General features: G+C 39.2%; 1 protein-coding gene across 1 annotated transcript in view; it reads left to right on the top strand.

Annotated features, from left to right (window-relative positions):
* LOC118841655 (ATP-binding cassette sub-family A member 3-like) overlaps positions 1-22298 on the top strand; it is a 253568-nt gene that overhangs the window by 103152 nt on the left and 128118 nt on the right. Inside the window, exons 12-14 of the mRNA XM_036749234.1 lie at positions 2153-2303; positions 10823-10921; positions 20392-20581. Of these exons, the coding sequence (XP_036605129.1) occupies positions 2153-2303; positions 10823-10921; positions 20392-20581 (440 nt within the window). The remainder of the gene's footprint in view (positions 1-2152; positions 2304-10822; positions 10922-20391; positions 20582-22298) is intronic.

Raw genomic sequence — 22298 nt, 5'->3', positions numbered from 1 at the left:
TTTACTAAAACACACACACACACACACACACACACACACACACAAAGAGGCAAGTTGCCCATTGAGAATGGCCACAACCATGTTCCTTCATTTGATGATAGTTGGTCAGATCTGAGATTCTGTCTCTGGCTCCTTAATGACCGTCTGCCACTGGGGAGGGGTAACTGACTGATTACACTCAGAATTCAGTATATAGACTGGTCTGCCTTTGGCCTCCTCAATCTTTCACTCATCAATCAAGAAACATTTTTTGTTCCACATTGCTTGCTTCTCCATATCTTACTTGCTGGCTTGTTTGTTTTCTACCCTTCCACACTACAGCCCCTTCAAAGTCTGGTTCAAACAAAAAATAAAGTTGCCCTCAGGATAATCTTAAACTTTTTGAACCTTAAGGAAGACTAGAAAAGGGGCTTACCTGCCTTTAAGCTCTGTCTCTGTCTCCCTTTGCTCTGTTTCCAAGCTCTTTTTAGGAGCTCCATAAAGGTCAACCATATTTATAAACTACTTTCACTATGTGTCTCATTCAAAAAAATCCACAATTGCTTCCTATTTCTAGCTCTATTAAATTTAAACTCCTCTCTTTGATTTTTAAAGCCCTCTATAATCTGACCTAACTTTACCTCCCCAATCTTATTTACTGTGTTGGGGAATTCTCCAGGTAGCCTGATAAACTAACGTCCCCCTAGCCCATCTAATGAAATTTGAAAATATAATGGTCAAGAAACATAAGCAGTGAAGTGAAAAAATTGTTTCTTTTTAATTTCTCCTTTAGAAGGAGAGAAGTTCTTTAGTCAACTTCTGAAAGATCAGCAATGCCTCATGATGCTCTTTCAAAAACAACCCACTCCCTGAAGAGGCAATGGAGATAGCTAGCCAGCTAGCTGCCTTATTATAATGCCATCAAAAAGCCAATTAAAGGATAAAGGAAAAATGAAAAAGAATTTTATTGTTCAGACATATCCAACTCTTCATGACCCTATTTGGAGTTTTCTTGGCAAAGATACTGTTGTGGTTTGTCATTTTCTTCTCCACCTCATTTTGCAGATGAGGAACTGAGACAAACAGACTTAAGTCACTTTCCCAGAGTCACAAAGTATCTGAGGCCAGATTTGAAATCAGGAAGATGAGTCTTCCTGACTCCAGGCTCAGCACTATAGCTTCCCCAAAGAAAAAGAAACACTTCTGAATACTTATTCTAATACTTCAATATCCATGGTTTCTGTTACATTCTATCCATTAAGTGGGATATGTATTGAGAGAACTTAATTGATTAGGACTCTTCTCATCTACCTCCTATCTCTCTTCATCCCTGCCCCAACATCTGTATCAATAGTAGACCCTTCTGTCCTACTCAAATAGGACTTTTCCCCAGCTCACAAAATAATATCTTTGTTTCCACCTCTTTGACATTGCTCAATTTTGTTATGCTATACTAGAATACATTCCTATCTCCAAATTGATTGGTTATTAAAGGAGGGAATGTTTGGAAACCAGGCAACTGAACCTGCAGTTGGGAAAAAAGGTTTTGAAAACCAGGAAGTTTGCTTTGGTTATATGAGTAAGTCTCCAGCTTAGTAACATTTGTTAATAACTAAAGGATTATCTTCCCCAGCTATGCCTCTGTTCACTGTAGCATTTATTAGGTACAGGTTTTCATAACAGGAGTTTGCATCATAAATTCAGAGTTTTTTTGATTATGAGAATCCTAACATTAAGTTAGTGTCTGAAGCCATTTCCCACCTGAGGAGTAGAAGTCAGATTAGCATAATTTAGACTTCAGAAACCTGATTTTTACAATAGCATTGAAATAACAACTCACATGTAAGTGCTAAAAGGTTTTCCACACTGAAATTCTATCTAGGTAGATAACATCCCTATTTTACCTATAAGCAAACAGAGGTTCATAAATGTGAAGTTACTAGTCCATGGTCACACACTTGGTCTCATGTCTGTGGTGAGCGGTGGCTCTAGAGTTCAAATCCAGCCCTCCTGACTCCATGTTTACCTCTTTTCATAAAACAACAAGGAGATTCTCCATCTCTCCTCTCCTAAGGAGCTCACCTTACTTAAACTGTGAGGAGACCATGTGTGTGCTATTAAAAACAATGCAATGAATTCAATTGTTTCATCTGGTCTTAAAAATATTTTTCAGGTGCTGGATACCACATGATCATAGTAAAGGAGCTTCACTGTGATGCAGAGGAAATTAGGCAAATTGTTCTTCAATATGTACCAAATGCCACTTTGAACAGTGACTTAGGAGCTGAGTTATCTTTTATCCTACCCAAAGAGAGTACAAACAGGTATGAATCCAGAGTCTAATGGGGTTTCTACTACTCAGTGTTCATAGTTGCCTTTCTTGGATTCTTCAGTTTGGGCAAATGTACCTTCTGATGATCTAGGAATCTTGTCATTACTCCCATAAACCAAGCAAGGGGTAATCAGTAAATTTACACATTGGAAAGTCATACATTGAAAATTACTTCTACTGACTCCATGGTAGCATAAGAGTAAAAGAGAGGTCACAAATTTCATCCCTACCTCCAACCTGGATAAAAGTAAACAAAAACATTATTAAAAGGGAGAGGGAAAAAACACTGCCTAAAATATAGTACAGTTATTCCTTCCATGTGGTGGGGATTAGGGGCATGGTCACCCTTCCATCTCGAAGATCCATGTAAAATTTTTTGACCCTCCCTCTGTACCAGAGAAGAAATCTGAATTATTATGGCATTTAAAGATAAAATGTGTGGCTATTATACAATACCATACATACATTTTATGCATTTCTGAGCTTCTAAACTTTTTCTGTGTTCTCTACTCACCTTCACGTTTCATCTGTGGCTCTGGAAAAACTCCCCAAAATTTCCCATTTAATTTCTTATGCTGCCCTGTGATATATCGAAATCACATTGGAGAAAGTCACAACGTGGAAGGGATAACTGTATTTGGCTAATTACTGGGAATGGTGTGAAAAACTGAATATTAACCATGGTTGATTACTCTAAGAGAGTTCTATTTAAATTGAATTATAGGTGCTTCTGATTTTTGTGGTTTATTTTGTATTCTACTTTACTGAAGCCATTCATTTTATGAATTAGTTTCTTTGCTGATTCTCTGGCATTTTCTAAGTAATCACCTTTTTATTTGTAAATGAGGACAACTGCATCTCTTCTTGGCCTGTATTTATGCCTTTAATTTCTTTATCTCGCTTTAGTGTTTTTACTAGCAGTTTTAGAATTTTATTAAGTGTGATTCTATTCTTGATTTTTCTCCTACCTTTATGGTTACTCCTCCTTAGTGTCTTTGGTTCAGTGACCATCCATATTGTGTCCTTTAATATGGATATACCTCCAGGTTCTCTCTTGTGCCTTCTTTTCTCAATTCTTTCTTTCTCAGTTATCTCTTCAGCTCCTGTGGATCTAATACAAATGACTACATCTATGTATCCAGCCCAAGTATTTCTCCTGAGATCCAGTTTCCTATCACCAACTGCTTATTAAACTTTTCAAACTGAATGTCTCAAAGACACTTCAAACTCAACATATCTAAAACAGAACTCATTATCTGCCCCTCAAAACCTACCCCTCTGCCAAACTTACCTATATGCTGCCATCTTTCCATTCTCCCAGGATTATCTCTTGTCCTCACACTCCCTAACCGGATGTATCCAAGCTGTTTCCAGACTTTGTGATTTCTATCTGCACAACAATTCTCCCATCCTGTTCTCTCTTCCTCATCTTCTCCCTCTCCCTTTCTTCCTCTCTCTTTCCTTTTCCCTTCCTTTCTTTCCGTTCTCTATTTCTCCTGTTCATTCAGTCACTACCTTAGTTCTAGCCCTCATGACCTCTAGCATAGACTACTGCATAGGAACTTAACTGTTCTCCCTGCCTCAAGTCACTCCAATTAATTCTCCACACACCTGCCAAAGTGATTTTCCTTAAGAACACATCTGACCATGGATCTCCCTACTCAGTAAACTCCACCAGTTCCCATTTGCCTCAAATATCGAATATAAACTCCGTTCTCAGGCTTTTAAAGCCCTGCAAAATTTGGCCTCAATCTACCTTTCCAGCCTCACTGTTTCCTCCTTACATTCCACAATTCAATCAAACATCTTTTCTCTCAAATGACAGCAGTGGAAGAGGCTACCCAGGCATGGATTGACTTTCATAAATACAATCTTGAAGAAAAATCACCATGTGAGAGTTTCTTTCTCCAAATCAACAATTGAGATAAAGAGATAAAGAGTTGAATGTTTAGAAAAATGGGGAACAGTAGATGGTGGCTGGAAAGCAGGGACTTGTGTGAGCTCCCCCTCCCAGGTCCCTCCAAACACCTATAAAATGGATCAGAACAAACTCTAGAACTGCAGAACCCACAACATAGCAGAGGGAAACAGGGCTGCAGCCCAGGACAGCCTGGATGGATGCAGGGTAAGGTCTATTGCATGGAACTAGGAGTGGAGCTGAGCAGAGCCCAGGGTGAGCCGCTCCTGGCCCAACCAAACCAGGACCCAGGCAGAACAGGCCCTAGTGCCCTAAATCAGTGAGCTGTGGCAGTGACCAGACTTCTCGACCCACAAACACCAAAGACAACAGAGAAGATTAGTGGGAAAAGCTGCTGGGACAGAGTGAAAGGAGTTCATGGTTCGGCCACTGCCCTGGGGGCAGCAGAGGTGGTGCAGCTCTAAGGAACCACAGCTGCAGTTGCTTCTGGCCCCAGGACCACCTGGTGGGAGGAATTAAGTGGCAGATCTGAACGGGAGTGCAGAGCCAGCTTAGATCTGAGTCGCACTCCAGGTTGGCCGTTATTGGGGGAGGAAGAGCACTGGTGTGGCAGAGCTTGCAGTGTAGAAATAGCTCTGAAAACAATAGCACATCCCCTCAAGCTTGGGACAAAGTACTCTCTACTCTACAAGCAGTCATATCCCAATGAAAAACTCAGGGGTCAAATAGTTGGCTGGGAACATGGCCAGGCAGTGAAAACAGGCTCAGATTCAGACTCAGACTTTGGAATCTTTCTTTGGTGACAAAGAAGACCAAAACATACAGACAAAAGAAGTCAACAAAGTCAAAGAGCCTACATCAAAAGCCTCCAAGAAAAACATGAACGGGTCTCAGGCCATGGAGGAGTTCAAAAATGATTTGGAAAACAAGTTAGAGAAGTAGAGGAAAAATTGGGAAGAGAAATGATACTCAAAAACCATGAAAAACAAGTCAATGGCTGGCTAAAGAAGACCCAAAAAAAATACTGAAGAAAATATCACCTTAAAAATAGACTAAATCAAATGGCAAAAGAGCTCCAAAAAGCCAATGAGGAGAAGAATACCTTGAAAGGGAGAATTAGCCAAATGGAAAAGGAGGTCCAAAAGACCACTGAAGAGAATACTACCTTAAAAATTAGATTGGAGCAAGTGGAAGCTAGCGACTTTATGAGAAATCAAGATATTACAAAACAAAAACAAAAGAATAAAAAACTGGAAGACAATGTGAAATATCTCATTGGAAAAACCACTGACCTGGAGAATAGATCCAGGAGAGATAATTTAAAAATTATTGGACTACCTGAAAGCCATGATCAAAGAAAGAGTGTAGACATCATCTTTCAAGAAATTATCAAGGAGACCTGCCCTGATATTCTAGAGCCAGAAGGTAAAAATAGAAATGGAAAGAATCCACCAATTGCCTCCTGAAAAAGATCCCAAAAAGAAAACTCCTAAGAATATTGTCGCCAAATTCCAGAGCTCCCAGATGAAGGAGAAAATACTGCAAGCAGCCAGAAAAAAAGAATTGGAGTACTGTGGAAACACAATCAGGATAATACAAGATCTAGCAGCTTCTATATTAAGGGATCGAAGGGCTTGGAATATGATATTCTGGAGGTCAATGGAGCTAGGATTAAAACCAAGAATCACCTGCACAGCAAGACTGAGTATCATTCTCCAAGGCAAAATATGGATTTTCGATAAAATAGAGGACTTTCAAGCTTTCTCAGTGAAAAGACCAGAGCTGAATAGAAAATTTGACTTTCAAACACAAGAATCAAGAGAAGCATGAAAAGGTAAACAAGAAAGAGAAATCGTAAGGGACTTACTAAAGTTGAACTGTTTTATTTACATTCCTACATGGAAAGATGATGTGTATAATTCATGAGACCTCAGTATTAGGGTAGCTGAAAGGAATATACATACATACATACACACACATACTATATATATACATTTGCATATATATATATATATATATATATATATATATATATATATATATACAGAGAGAGAGAGAGGGGGGGGGGGGCACAGGGTGAGTTGAATATGAAGGGATGATATATTAAAAAATCAAATTAAGGGATGATAGAGAAATATATAGAGAGGGAGAAAGGGAGAGATAGAATGGGGTAAATTATCTCATATAAAAGTGGCAAGAAAAGGCAGTTCTGTAGGAAGGGAAGAGGGGATAGGTGAGCGACAATGAGTGAATCTTGCTCTCATTGGATTTGACCTGAGGAGGGAACAACATACACACTCAGTTGGGTATCTCACCCTACAGGAAAGAAGGAGGAAGGAGACAAAAAAGGGGGGGATGATAGAAGGGAGGGCAGATAGGGGGAGGAGGTAATAAAAAAAACCCTTTCAAAAAGGCACAGGGTCAAGAGAGAAAATTGAATAAAGGGGGATAGGATGGGAAGGAGCAAAATATAGTTAGTCTTTCACAACATGAGTATTGTGGAAGGGTTTTAAATAACGATGCTCATGTGGCCTATGTTAAATTGCTTGCCTTCTTAGGGAGGGTGGGTGGGGAGGGAAGAGAATTTGAAACTCAAAGCTTTAAAAACATGTTTTTGCATGCAACTAGGAAATAAGATATACAGGCAATTGGGCAAAGAAATTTATCTTGCTCCACAAAATGTAAGGGAAAAGGGGATGGGGGGGAGTGGGGTGACAGAAGGGAGGGCTGACTGGAGAATGGGGCAATCAGAATATATGCCATCTTGGAGTGTGGGGAGGGTAGAAATGGGGAGAAGATTTGTAATTCAATCTCTTGTGAAAATCAATGCTGAAAACTAAAAATCTTAAATAAACAAATAAAATTTTAAAAATAAAGAAAAATGGGGACCAGAGTTTGACTTTAGGGGTTTTTTCATGCTGTTATCATTCCTTGCTTATAATAAAATGCCTATGTTAAAAAAATCTACTGCAGTGCATGTTGCAGTGTATAGCACCTGCTCAGCAATCAAGAAGACCTGAGTTCAAATCTGGCCTCAGACACTTTGGAGCTGTGTGGCCCTAGGCAAGTCACTTAACCCCGATTGTCTCTACACACACCCCAAAAATAAAATTGCAGTGGATTGTGTTTTTTTAAGTGATAGCTGAGTGTCATACTTTGTAAAAGACTTTTTTCTACAATGTTGATATAATCTTGTGGTTTGGGATAGTTTTGTTTTTAGTATGATTTATTATGTGTTTTTTAAATGGTAAACTATCTTTATATCCATTTTTTCCAACTTAGTCATGGTGAATTTTTCTTAAGTATACTATAGTCTTTCTGCTAGAATTTTATGTACAATTTTAATCAGCATTCATTAGTGATATTGGCTTTCTCAGTTTTTAATATTTTTTTTGTTTTATTCCTTCCTGATTTACATATTAAATCATACCTTTCTTATCCAAGGAATTTGGTAAAGTGTTTTCATTCTATTATTTAGAAATTTTTCGAGCACTAATATTCTAGCATTGATTTTAAGCTTTTCAAATTTTAGATGAACTCACCCATAAATATATCTAGACTAGTTTTTTTTTCCTTTATGGCTAGTTTAGTTTCATTTTTAAACTGTGTTCTTTCAGATTTCTGACATGTTAAAATTTGGTTATTTTGTATTTCTCTAGCTAATTCTTCATTTTCTTTAAATTCTAAGTCTTTATAGCATATAATTGAGTATAGTAAATGTGTTCATATTTTTAATTTCTTCTCTGTTGTTATAATTTCACTTTTACTTTTCACCTTGAGACACTCGTGAAAATGACTCCAATAATGTTCCATCTCTACTCATCCTCCCTAATATTGGTAGCACTTTCTCTTACATAACTTGTAGGAATTTCAAAGAACTAATTTTTAGCTTTGCTTATCCTTTCTATTATTCATCTTCATATCTCAAGACTTTGTCTTTTATCCTTATGTTAGGCTGTTTTATTCATTTATTTTCTACTTGGATTTTTGTTCAATTGCCTCCTCTATTTCCCCTCTTTTCTATATATATTTTTTAAAACACATCCATTATAGTCATATTGCGAAAGCAAACCTAGACCAAAAAAATCTCAAGAAAAATAAAGAAAAGGAAAAGGAAAGTGTGCTTCAATCATATGCAGACACCGTCAGTTCTTTCTCAGGGAATGGATAGTATTTTTATCCTAAGTCCTTCAGAGTCGTCTTAGATCATTGTATTATTGAGAATAGCTAAATCATCCATAGCTGATCAGCCTACAATGTTGCTGTTACTGTGTGTATGGTAAAATCCACTTTGCATCAGCCCATGAAAGTCTTTCCAGGTTTTGCTGAAAGCATCCTGTTCATCATTCTTATAGTACAATAGGGTTCCATCATAATCACATACCACTCCTTGTTCAGCCATTCCTCAATTGACGGGCATCACCTCAATGTCTAATTCTTTGCCCCCAGAAAAGAGCTGCTATAAATATTTTCGTGCACGTAGGTCCTTTTCCTTTTTATCTCATTTGGGATACAGACCTGGTAGTGGTATTGCTAGTTCAAAAGGTATGCATGATTTTATTGCCCTTTGGATATACTTCCAAATTACTCTGTAGAGTGGTTGAATCTGTTCACAACTCCACCAACAATGAATTAATATCTCATTTTTCCTAAATCCCCTCCAACATTTGTCATTTACCTTTTCTGTCCTGTTAGCCAATCTAATAGGTATGAGGTAGTACCTCAGAATTATTTTAATTTGCATTTCTCTAATCAATAGTGAGTTAGAGTATTTTTCATATGGCTATAGATAGCTTTGATTATTTCAACTGAAAACTGATCATATCTTTTGATCATTTATGAATTAGGGAATGGCTCTTATTTTTATTAATTTGATTCAGTTCTCTATATGTTTGAGAAAGGAGGTCTTTATCAGAGAAAGTTGCTTTAAAATTTTTTCACAGTTACTATTGCTAACTGTATTTCTCTCCATCTTATTCCTTCCTTCTGTTTTATTCTTGCTCTCCTTTCATCCTGTCCCTCCTCAAAAATGTTTTGCTTCTGACTGCACCCTCCCTCAATCTATCCTTCCTTCTGTCATACCCCGCCCCTTCCCTTGTTCTCTTCCCTACTACTTTCCTGTAGGGTAAGATTTCTATATCCAATTGAGTGTGTATACTATTTCCTCTTTGAGCTAGTTCTGATGAGAGTAAGTTTCATTCACTTTCCCTTACCTCCCCCTTTTTCCCCTCCACTGGAAAAGCTTTTTCTTGACTCCTTTAGGTGAAATAATTTACCCCATTCCACCTCTCCCTTTCTCTTTCTCCAAGTACTTTCTTCTCTCACACCTTAACTTTATTTTTAAGTATTTTCCCTTCATATTCAACTCAGACCTGTGCCCTTTTTCTCTCTCTATGTGTGTGTGTGTGTGTGTGCGCGTGCACATGTGTATATATATGCTTCTCTTGAGAATTTGAAAGTCAAATTCAAGTCAAATTCTATTCAGCTCTGGTCTTTTCATCAAGAATGCTTGAAAGTCCTCTATCTCACCAAATATCCATTTTTCCCCTGAAGGATTATACTCAGTTTTGCTGGGTAGGTGATTGCTGGTTTTTATCCTAGCTCCTTCACTCTCTGGAATATCATGTTCCAGCCCCTCCAAGTCTTTAATGTAGAAGCTGCTATTGTGTTATCCTGACTGTGGCTCCATGACACTTGAATTGTTTCTTTCTGGCTGCTTATAGTATTTTCTCCTTGATCTCCACCCTCTATATTTTTAATGTATGTTTTCTGAAATATAATATTTCTCTAAGGTTTGTTTTAGCTTCATCATAGAAATATTGATATATTGATTTATTATCATAACCCCTAACAAAGTCATTGCTTCTATAACGTTTTTGGATGCACTTGTTATTCAGGATGTTGTTCTTAAATATCATTTTAAGTCTGTATCTTTTGCCCACTAATATGCTAACAAAACTGTTAAAGTAAGTGAAATGAATGGATATTTATAAAATATCCAGATTAACAGAATAAGAAATAGAAAATTTAAATAACCCAAATTGAGGGGGAAAATATATAAGCCATGAAAGAGTCATTCCTTTACTGACAACTTAGTTCCAGCTCACAAACCCACATTGAACTAAAAAGGGAAACTATACCTAAGGGTGGTTGACAGATGGTATGTAAACTCTAACAGGTGTTTTATAATTGGGTGGCAGGAAGTCCAACAGCCAACTCTAGTAGCTTTTCAAGAAAAGGTTGGACTTGTCAGTTTGAGAAGATGGACAGCTTCTTTCAACAAGGAAGAAGCAACCAGAAAATTAAAACTGGGACCAGAGTTGAATGGAGACAAATGAGCAAACGGACTAGGGGCTTAAAGAAGAGGTTGGAATGGTTCAGATATAAAAGCTGAGGAAAGATATGAGGAAATGAGACAGGCTGACCTGGTAGAACTTTGTTTTAAAGGAAAGCCATGTTAGAGAGTACAGAGTGTCAGAAAACGGTTATATCATACTGTTCTTAATCCTTCATGAAGAAATGTGTTTTGGACCCAAAATAAAAGGCTAAAAATTTATTTAGCATCACATATTTTTCTGCTTCTTGCCTTCTAGGTTTGAAGTTTTGTTTACTGAACTGGAAAATAAACAAAAAGATCTGGGTATTGCCAGCTTTGGAGTTTCTGTAACAACCATGGAAGAAGTCTTCCTTAGGTTAGTAATTATCAATTGGTCAATCAAGCAATAAATATTTATAAAGTGTTTACTATATGCCAGGCATTGTGCTAAGCACTGGGGATACCAAAAAAGGCAAAAGGTAGTCCCTGCCCTCACAGAGTTTATAGTTTAATGAGGTCGATAACAAACAAATATGTACAAAGAAGATATATATATATATATATATATGTGTGTGTGTGTGTGTGTGTGTGTGTGTGTGTGTGTGTGTGCATAGAATAAATAGGAGATAATTAATAGAAAGCAGTGGAATTAAGATGGGTTAAAGAAGGCTTCCTGTAGAAATTCAGAATTTAGTTGGAACTTAAAGGAAGCCAGGGTCAGTAGTCAGGGTGGTGGAGGGGGAGAATGTTCCAGGTGTGAGGGAAGACCAGAGAGAATGACAGCAGCTGAGAGATGTAGCATCTTGGCAAGTGTTATTAGATAAAAAAGTACATGTCATGGAGTAAGACATAATTATAAATGGAGCAGAGAGATTGAAGGGAAATGTGGGTTTGGTGACAAATGCCCAGCTAACCAGGGCCAGAATAATCAAAATGTTATTGGATTTTACATGTGATAACATTTTAAAATGATGTTTGTGTGAGAAGACAAGAGTTGGAAATATATATATGGGCTCTGTTCCACCCAGAGACACTAATACTGCTGAGGGTAGAAGGGCCACAAAGAATGACATCTGTAAAAAACCATCAGCTTTTAGAAAAACTGAAACTTTGGAAAGAATATGAGTAAAATGATCATTGTAGGATGTGGGACTGCATAGACGAGTCACTTGGGAAATATTTAACAGCAGAAGTAACTCATGAGAATGAATCTAGGGAAGAACAAGGCTGATAAACAAGAGAAAGGAAAGTGGTTGTTGTTCTGTCATTTCAGTTGTGTTTGACCCTTTGTGACCCCGTTTGGGGTTTTCTTGACAAAGATACTGGAGTGGTTTGCCATTTCCTTCTCCAGCCCATTTTTACAGAGGAGGAAACTGAGGCAAATGGGGTTAAATGACTTGCCCAGGATAACAAGTAAGTGTCTGAAGTCAAATTTGAACTCAGGTCATCCTGATGCCAGGACTAGGACTCTATCCATTTTGCCGCTTAGCTGCCCTAAAGGCAGGGTTAAGTAAAAAGACAGACAGAGTCCATAGAAGCTATTGAACCAGGGCTTAGCTCTACTTGACTATAGTATGTACCTATGAAACAGGTAGTAAACACCTTGTTTCTTAAAGTAACCGTAAGAGCTATGGGGAAAATTCTGATTAGAACTGATAAATGAAATTTAAAACTGCTATAAAAGCTAAAAACTTTACATTCACCAATAACTTATGCCATTTGTCTATAATTTATACCTTCACATTCCCTTTCTCTGTAATAAAACAATTTATGCATTATATTTATGGCTTATTAAGCAGATATACAGATCAACAGGTAAGAATTACTGTTAAAGAGATGTAGAAAGACTTCCTAGGCCAGGCGTGGGGAACCTGTGGCCTTGAGGCCACATGTGGCCCTCTAGGTCCTCAAGTGCAGTCCTTTGATTGAATCCAAACTTTATAGAACACAGATCCTTTTATTAAGGGATTTGTTCTGTACAGTTTGGATTCAGTCAAAGGGCTGCACTTAAGGACCAAGAGAGCCACATGTTGCCTTGAGGCCACAGGATCCCCACCCCTGGCCTAGGCCATCTAGTCTAACTCATATCTGATCAATTCTTTGTACAATATACCTAAGACCCAATTCAGATTCCACAGGCAGGAGGCCTTTCCTGGATACCTGCTGCTTATAGTTTCTTCCCTTCTAAGGTTACCTTCTATTTTGACAACAACTATTACACCTCCCTTTACTTTTCTTCAGGTAGTAGACAATCCCAATTCCTTCGGTCCATCCTCACATGAAACATTCTTGAGTTTCCTCACCATTCTTATTGCTTTCAAGAGAATGTGTTCCATTTTGTTTATCTACGACTGCCTTTCTGATATCTCAAATTGGATGTCCAGTAGACATCTTAAACTCAGCATGTCCAAAACTGAACTCATTCTCTTTCCCTCTAAACTATCCCACCCCACCCCCTTTCCTATTACTGTTGAGGGCAATACTATCCCCTCAGTCTCTCAGGCTCAAAACCTAGCAGTCATTCTCACCAGCATATCCAAGCTGTTGCCTAGGCCTGCCGATTTCATCTTTGCAACATTGCTCAAATGCAACCCCTTCTCTCTTCTGACACTGCCACTACTCTAGTGCAGGCTCTCATTATCTCACACCTGGACTATTGCAATATCCTGCTGATGGGTCAGCCACTAAAGCAGGTCTTCAAAACATGGGTCTGATCATGTCATCACTCTACTTAACAAATTCTAGTGACTTCCTATTATTTCCAAGAGTAAATACAAAATCCTCTGAACCTTTCATAACCTAGCCCCTACCTACCTTTCCAGTCTTATTACACCTTGCTCCTCAACACATACTCTTCAATCCAGTGACACTAGCCTGCTAGCTGTTCCGCAAATAAGACACTGCATCTTTTGGCTTCAGGCATTTTCTATGTCTGTCCTCCATTCCTGGAATGCTCCCCCCCTCTCCACACCATCTATTCTCTGTTTTCTTTTAAGTTGCAACCCAAAATTCCACCTTCTACAGGAAGCCTTCTCTAACTCCTATTACCTCCAGTGGCTTTCCTCTGTTAATTATTTCCTATTGATCTTATATATAGTTTGCTTTGTATATATTTGCCTGTATGGGGGGGGGGGGAGGGCAGCAAAGTACAGCCAAGATGGGAGAATAGAGAAAGCACTCAGCCTACCTCTCCCAATATTTCCTTCCCCACAACTTTAAAATAATTCCTCAAATCAAATTCTGGAATGAAAGAGCCAAGAAAAGGTCTTCCAGCCCAAGACAACTTAGGAAATTGGACAAAGGGGTGGAGGCTGGCTGCTGTGGATGAAACGTCAATAGTTGGATGAGGTGGGGACAACAGAATCAGCAGCAGCTTTGGGAGCTCTCAAGCCATAGATGGGAAGTGGACCTGATAATTTGTCAGAAAGAGAATACAGGGGATGTCTGTTCTAAACCTGGATAGTAGGGCTAGAGCAGCTCTATTGCCTATACTCATATTCAATTTATAGTTCAAGGGTGGAGAGGAGCACTTTCAAACAAGAAGGAGCAGAGACACTGAAGAGTAGTATCCCTTCTGGTCCTAAGGGAATCCTGAAGAGCAGTATCAATTGCAGTCCCAAATGATTAGGGACCCTTCCAGGGTAGGGACCAGAACACAGACTAGGAGAACAATGACCACACTTCTCCCCTAATAATACCACCTTTGAAGCTCCAAAATCTTCCAAACTTCTAGGACTACATCTGAAAACAGAAGTGTGAAAAAACCTGAATCTTGGGACAGTGCCCCTCTCTACCCCCATCCCCACCCACTGAGAACAGAGCCTAACTTTAAAATAAATTCAGAATCAAGAAATAGGCTATAAAAATGAGCAAACAACAAAAAAAGAACCTGACCATTGCAGGTTACTATGGTGAAAGGGAATATAGAGACAGAAACTCAGAAGAAGATAATGAAGTCAAAACATCTACAAACAAAGCCTGAAAGGAAAAAAAGATATTAATTGGATACAAGCCCAATGAGAATTCCTGGAAGAGCTAAAAGTATTTATTTTCAAAATCAAAAAAGAGTGCTAGAAGAAAAATTATGTAAGAAAATGACAGTGAAGGAAGAAAATTATGAAAAGAGAATCAACTGCTTGATAAAAGAGACACAAAAAATACTGAAGAAAATAAAACCTTAAAAATGGAATTGGCCAGATGGAAAAAGAGCAAAAATGGGGAAAATATCACTAAATATAATTTCTTAGAAATTAAGATTGGGAAGTAGAACCGAATGACTCTGTGAAACATCAAGAAACAATAAAACAAAATCAAAAGAATGAAAAAATGTAAGAAAATGTGAAATATCTTATTGGAAAAACAAGTGACCTAAAAAATAGATCCAGGAGAGATAATTTAAGAATTGTTGAATTCCATGGAAAAACATGATCAAAAAAAGAATCTAGGCATCATATTTCAAGAAATTATCCAGGAAAATTGTGCTGATATCCTAGAAGCAGAGGGTAAAATAGAAATTGAAAAAATTCCACCAATCACCACCTGAAATAGATCTCAAAATGGAAACTCCCAAGTGTATTACACTCAGATTCCTCAGCTTCCAGGCAAAAAGGAAAATAGTTCATGCAGCCAATATGAAACCATTCAAATATTATGGAGCAGGGGTCAGAATCACACAAGGTGTAGTAGCAACCATGTTAAAAATGCAGAAGGGGTGCAGAGCCAAGATGGTGGCTGGAAAGCGGGGACTAGCCTAGGGCTCTCCCCCAGGACCCACCAAACACCCATAAAAATGGCTCTAAACAACTTCTAGAACTGCAGAACCTATGAAATAGCAGTGGGAAGCAGGGATCCAGCCCAGGACAGCCTGGATGGTCACTGGGTAAGGTCTATCATGCATGGAACTTGGAGCAGAGCAGAACAGAACCCAGCAGGGTCTGCACTGGGACAACCAGACCAGGAGCCTGGTGGAACAGGCACTAGTGCCCTAAATCAGTGAGCTGTGGCAGGTACCGGACTTCTCAACCCACAAACACCAAAGACAACAGAGAAGGTTAGTGGGAAAAGCTGCAGGGCACAGAGTGAAAGGAGTTTGAAATTCGGCCACTGCCCTGGGAGCAGCGGGGGTGGTGCAGCTACAAAACTACAGCTGCAGTTGCTTCCAGCTGCAGGCCCACATGGTGGGAGGAATTAAGTGGCGGATCAGAGTGGGAGTGCAGAGCCTGCTTAAGATCTGAGTCCTGTCCAGGTTGGCAGTTCTTGAGGGAGGAGGAGCGCTGGTGTGGCAGACCTTGCTGTATAGAAATACCTCTGAAAACAACAAGACATCCCCTCAATCTTGGAACAAAGTACTCTCTACTCTACATGCTGTCATATCCCAAGGAAAAACTCAAGGGTCAAGTAGTTGGCTGGGAACATGGCCAGGAAGCTAAAACAGACTCAGATTCAGACTCAGACTCTGGAGTCTTTCTTTGGGGACAAAGAAGACCAAAACATACAGCCAGAAGAAGTCAACAAATTCAAAAAGCCTACATCAAAAGCCTCCAAGAAAAACATGAACTTATCTCAGACCATGGAAGAGCTCAAAAAGCATTTGGTAAGGCAAGTAAGAGAAGTAGAGGAAAAATTGGGAAGAGAAATGAGAATGATGCAAGAAAACCATGGAAAACAAATCAATGACTTGCTAAAGGAGACCCAAAAAATACTGAAGAAAACAATACCTTAAAAAATTAACTCAAATGGCAAAAGAGCTCCAAAAAGCCAATGAGAAGAAGAATGCCTTGAAAGGCAGAATTAGCCAAATGGAAAAGGAGGTCCAAAAGACCACTGAAGAAAATACTACCTTAAAAATTAGATTGGAGCAAGTGGAAGCTAGTGACTTTATGAGAAATCAAGATATTATAAAACAGAACCAAAGAAATGAAAAACTGGAAGACAATGTGAAATATCTCATTGGAAAAACCACTGACATGGAAAATAGATCCAGGAGAGAGAATTTAAAAATTACTGGACTCCCTGAAAGCCATGATCAAAAAAAGAGCCTAGATATCATCTTTCAAGAAATTATCAAGGAGAACTGCTCTGATATTCTAGAGCCAGAGGGTAAAATAGAAATGGAAAGAATCCACCAATCGCCTCCTGAAAAAAGATCCCAAAAAGACAACTCCTAGGAATATTGTCGCCAAATTCCAGAGCTCCCAGATCAAGGAGAAAATACTGCAAGCAGCCAAAAAGAAACAATTTGAGTATTGTGGAAACTTAATCAGAATAACACAAGATCTAGCATTAAGGGATCAAAGGGCTTGGATTACAATATTCTGGAGGTCAATGGAGCTAGGATTAAAACCAAGAATCACCTACCCAGCAAAACCGAGTACAATGCTCCAAGGTAAAATATGGATTTTCAATAAAATAGAGGACTTTCAAGCTTTCTCAGTGAAAAGATCAGAGCTGAATAGAAAATTTGACTTTCAAACACAAGAATCAAGAGAAGCATGAAAGGGTAAACAAGAAAGAGAAATTGTAAGGGACTTGCTAAAGTGGAACTGTTTTGTTTACATCCCTACATGGAAAGATGATGTGTATGATTCATGAGACCTCAGAATTAGGGTAGCTGAAGGGAATGTGTGTGTGTGTGTGTGTGTGTGTGTGTGTGTGTGTAGACAGAGGGCACAGGTGAGGTGAGTTGAATATGAAGGGATGATATCTAAAAAAAATCAAATTGAGGGATGAGAGAGGAATATATTGAGAGATGGAGAAAGGGAGAGATAGAATAGGGTAAATTATCTCACATAAAAGTGGCAAGAAAAAGCAGTTCTGTAGGAAGGGAAGAGGGGGCAGGTCAGGGGGAATGAGTGAATCTTGCTCTCATTGGATTTTACCTGAGGAGGGAATAACATATACACTCAATTGGGTATCTTACCACACAGGAAAGAATTAGGAAGAAGATAAAAAAGGGTGGATGATAGAAGGGAGGGCAGGTAGGGGGAGGAGGTAATCAAAAACAAACACTTTCGAAAAGGGACAGGGTCAAGGGAGAAAATTCAGTAAAGGGGTGTAGGTTAGGAAGGAGCAAAATATAGTTAGTCTTTCACAATATGAGCATTGTGAAGGGTTTTGAATAATGATGCGCATGTGGCCTATGTTGAATCGCTTATCTTCTTAGCGGGGGTGGTTGGGGAGGGAAGAGGGGAAAGAGTTTGGAACTCAACGTTTTGTAAACAGATGTTCAAAAAAAAAGTTTTTGCATGCAACTAGGAAATAAGATACACAGCAATGGGGCATAGAAATTTATCTTGCCCTACAAGAAAGTAAGGGAAAAGGGGATGGGAGGGGAGTGGGGTGACAGAAGGGTGAGCTGACTGGGGAATGGGGCAACCAGAATATATGCCACTGTGGAGTGGGGGGAGAGTAGAAATAAGGAGAAAATTCGTTATTCAAACTCTTGTGAAAATCAATGCTGAAAACTAAGTATATTAAATAAATTAAACAAATAGAAAAAAAATAAAAGGTAGCACTAAATATCATAACAATACTGCCGATCTTTTAATGTAGAAGCTGCAAGGACATGTGCGATGCTGACTGTAGTTACACAATATTTGAATTGTTTCTTTCTGGCTGCTTTTAGTATTTTCTCCTTTACCTGATAATTCTGGAATTTGGTTACAATATTCCTCGGAGTTATCGATTTGATGTCTCTTTCAGGGGGTGATTGGTGAATTCTTTCAATGAGTATTTTACCCTCTGGTTCTAGGACCTTGGACCAATTTTCCTTGATGATTTCTTTGAAGATACTCTCCAGGCTCTTTTTTTCATCTTGGCTTTCTGGTAGACCAATAATTCTTAGATTATCTCTCCTGGATCTATTTTCCAGATCAGTTGTTTTTCCAATGAGATATTTTACATTTTCTTCTCTTTTTTCATTCTTTAGATTTTGTTTGACTATTCTTGATGCCTCATAGAGTCATTAGTTTCTATGTGCCCAATTCTAACTTTTAACAAATTATTTTCTTCAGATAGCTTCTGCATCTCTCTTTCCATTTGGCCAATTTTACCTTTCAAGGATTTATTTTCTCCTGTTAAGTTCTGTAATTTTTCTTTTACCTCTCTAATTTGGCTTTTAAAATCCTCCTTGAGCTCTTCCAGGAATGCTTTTTGGATTTAAGGCCAGATCATATTCCCTTTTGAGGTTTCAGATGTGGGTACAGTGTTAATGCTATCCTCTTCTGAATTCATATTTTGATCTTCTCTGTTCCCATAATATGATTCAGTGGTCTAATTTCACTTTTCCAGTTTACATCTTCATGATGGTTGCCTTTTTCCTGGCTTTTAAAGTGGATCTCTTCTTCTGTGGCCCAGAGGCCTCTGACCCAAGCTTCTTGTGTTGGGAGCTAGGGGCCTGGTTACTGGCTTTGTGTGCTGTCGCCTCTGGTTTTGTCAGCTAGAAGCTATATACTGCTTCAATTCACCTGGTGCTGAGCTGGAACTGGCTAGTGTGTGCCAAGAATTGAGGCCCAGTGAAGTCTTTCTGAGTTTCCCCAGGGTTACACTGAAGCTCACAGAGTGAGGTGTGGGGGAGGGGTAGTCTGGCTGCTGGAGGTCTCCACTTCCCCTGGCTGGGCTATATAACACAGGTGGCCTCAGCTGTTGGTCCGAACTGGTGTCTGCCAGTTCCCCTGGCTCTGTGAAGGCATGCCTGGGGCCCTGGTGTTGGCGCTTGCCAGCTCCACCCCCCTGGGCCCCAGGAACTCCCATTGGTCTGCCAAGGTGAGACTTGCTGTGATGCTTCCCATCCTGGACTGGCCTCATTCCATCACCACAAGAGGGGGCCCATCTCCCTATCTTCCCAAGCTTTTGAACTCCCACTTTTGGCTCCTCTATTCCAGGGTTTTTTCTAGGGCAGTATTCTCTGGGTTACTCAAGGTCAGCAAGAAAGGGATGAGAGTTCTTAGAGTTTACTTGGTCATCATGGCTCCCAGAAGTTCAAGAAGGTGAGTTTCAAACCTTTAGACTGTGGCTGATAGCCCCAGGAGTAGCTGCTGCTGCTGCCGCCACAGGCTCTGTGCTTCTGTCTCACCTAGCTCTGACAGATTCCTGTCCTTTGCCAAGAGGCTTGGGGATCACCACCAGAGCCAGCAGGCTGGGCCTGCTCCCATTCTGTTACGGTGTTCCAGTATGGTTGGGTGTAGTTCTGCATGCCTAGTGCTCTCCCAACCCAGTACAACAGATCCCTCTCATCGACTTTCCAGGCTCTCCTGGGTTAGAAATCTGCCACACTCTGTCTCCTAGTAGATTCTACCTCCAGGCTCTTATAAGAAAACAAGTTCCTTACATAATTTCTTTTTTGCCCTCATGACAGCCCTCTGAGTTTGGCAGTGAAGATGTATCTCCCCACATCACTGATTTTTTCCAGTGTAAGCAAAATGTTTATTTAGCATTCTCACTATGAGGGCTATATTATTTAATGGAGGTCAAAAAGTAAAGATACATAATCATTTGAGCCTTATCATTTGAGTGGCCACCTCTGGGCCCCAGGACTCCCAGCTTTGTGTCACAAGATCTCTTGAATGGGTGGCCTTTTTGTGCCATTGGAAATTAATGAATTTTTCATTTTCCTTAAGTGTCACCTGAGAGCTTGTTGTTAAAGATGTAGCTTGCAGAAATGCTAAAATATTTGTTGGCTACCTCAAGAGTGTTGAAAGTGATCTCCTTTTTATGTCTTCTTGCCACTTCCTCCTACTCAGTAATCATGCTGAGGAACCTCAAGTGTTTCATCAATTATCTTGATTCATATTCCTAAAAGGCAAATATATTTTACCTGTAATTATAATGAAATACTTTTTGGTACAGGGTTGGTAAACTGGTGGATGCTGGTATGGATCTCCAAGCCATCCAACTTTCTTCTTCGTGGAATGAGAAAGAGGAAATACCCAGAAAACAATCAATTACTAGAAAACACCATATTTGGAAAAGGAATTGGCTTAGCAAGTTCATGACCACAAACCTACAGCATACCTCTCCTATGATGCTCAACACTGGGGTGAGTGCATTGCTTGGGACAGAAAGACTGCTAGATCTGGTTAGGGCACAAGGTATGTTTTGAAGTCTAGAAAATTTGGAGATGTCAGCAATGGAAGATCCAGCCATGTTTAAAGTACTGTCCACTCTACGGCAAACCTAGTAATATCTGACTATCGACATCTAGATTGGATTTATACTATTAAAAATACTGCCAGGGAGATCTCTTGCAAAGACCATGAACTGATACTCCTAATCTTCAGAGTCAGCTATCTCTGCTCTAGGGTGTATCATTTCATATCAGTCTTTCCCACCCCCCACATTTGTCAGTTCAACTAAAGTTGACCAGGCCCTGGTAAATTATAATTAATCACCATATGAAGCACTGATTCCAATTTAGGCATTTCCATTGGAAACAATAACTGTCTAATGAAACATCACCATGTCCATAGGTTTGCTCTGTAGACTCCCAGAGAAAATCAAAAAACTGATTTATGGGACATGTACTCAAGGAAAGGGGAATTATATGGCACTAAAATAATTTGGGAGGCAGTGAATAAAGGATCAGCCTTGGACTCAGGAAGAATTGAATTCAAGTCTTGATTGACAGATACTATCTTTGTGAATAATTAAAATTTACTTAGGCCATCTCCAAGGCCTGACAGCTCATACTATGTTGCAGAAGTTACTGATTTCTACTGATAAGAGTTTCTTCACTTGGAGTTCCCCACATTTATGAAATCATAGGTCTGGATCTCCTCCCCCATTTTTTTACCCCTTTTTACTGAGTTATTACAGGGACCTTTGGCATGTGTCCTAAAGGTTGCATGTGCAATGGCTTTTAGTATCATGGCTACTGGAGCTATAGAAAAAGACATGAAGTAGCATGCATGCTGGCGAAGAGAACCTACCCCGTATCCATCCTTCTTCTCTCAGCCTTCCATTCCTTCTATGAGTTCCTCTGGCTGAATATACAGTTGAGAGCGCAGTGGGCAAGCATTTCTTTAGTTTTTTCCCCCTTCAACTCATCCCAGCGAATTTGCACTAGCTGCTCAATCAGTCTTTTCACTAGTGGATGGCTACTACTCAAAATAAACATGTAGCATATTTCTCCTGACAGGTCAATAGCCTCATTGAATAAATACATTAAACTAAAAAGAGAAGTATGAGGGAACGGGGACAAAACAATGGTAGAGAGCAGTCTAAGAGGGAGAGCAAGATAGGTAGGAGAATAGTAATAAGCAAAACAAACACGAATGTTGGAGGTAGGAATGTAAAGGGAAGATTAAAAGAAATGATGAAATTTTTAAAACCTGGATTCAGAGATAGGAAAAGGCAAGAGAAAAGCTGCAACAGAGAGGAAATAGGTTATTTTACTTATAAGAACATAAGTGTCTTGCAAACTCCTGATCTTCTGCCAACTTCTTATTTGCAAAGGGTAAGGTAGTAGTAAAGAGAGGAAGAAGTATAAGAGGATGGAATTGAGTTTTAAAAAACACAATTACCAAATTGTGCTTTATTATTATTTAAAGTTTACAAATACAACTTTCTGAATGAGATGAACTCACCCATATAACAAAAGATGACAGAATATATTAAAAAGCAGAATCCAACAATATGTTTTTTTAAATATGCTTGAAACATTCACATAAAGTTAAAATGAGCTGGAGCAAAATCCATTATGCTTTAGCTATCCTCAAAAAAAAGCTGGGACAGCAATCAGAACCATAGAAAATGCT

This window comes from Trichosurus vulpecula, chromosome 1 (genome assembly GCF_011100635.1).
Source record: "Trichosurus vulpecula isolate mTriVul1 chromosome 1, mTriVul1.pri, whole genome shotgun sequence".
NCBI lineage: Eukaryota > Metazoa > Chordata > Mammalia > Diprotodontia > Phalangeridae > Trichosurus > Trichosurus vulpecula.
This window is presented reverse-complemented; position numbering and strand designations above follow the sequence as displayed.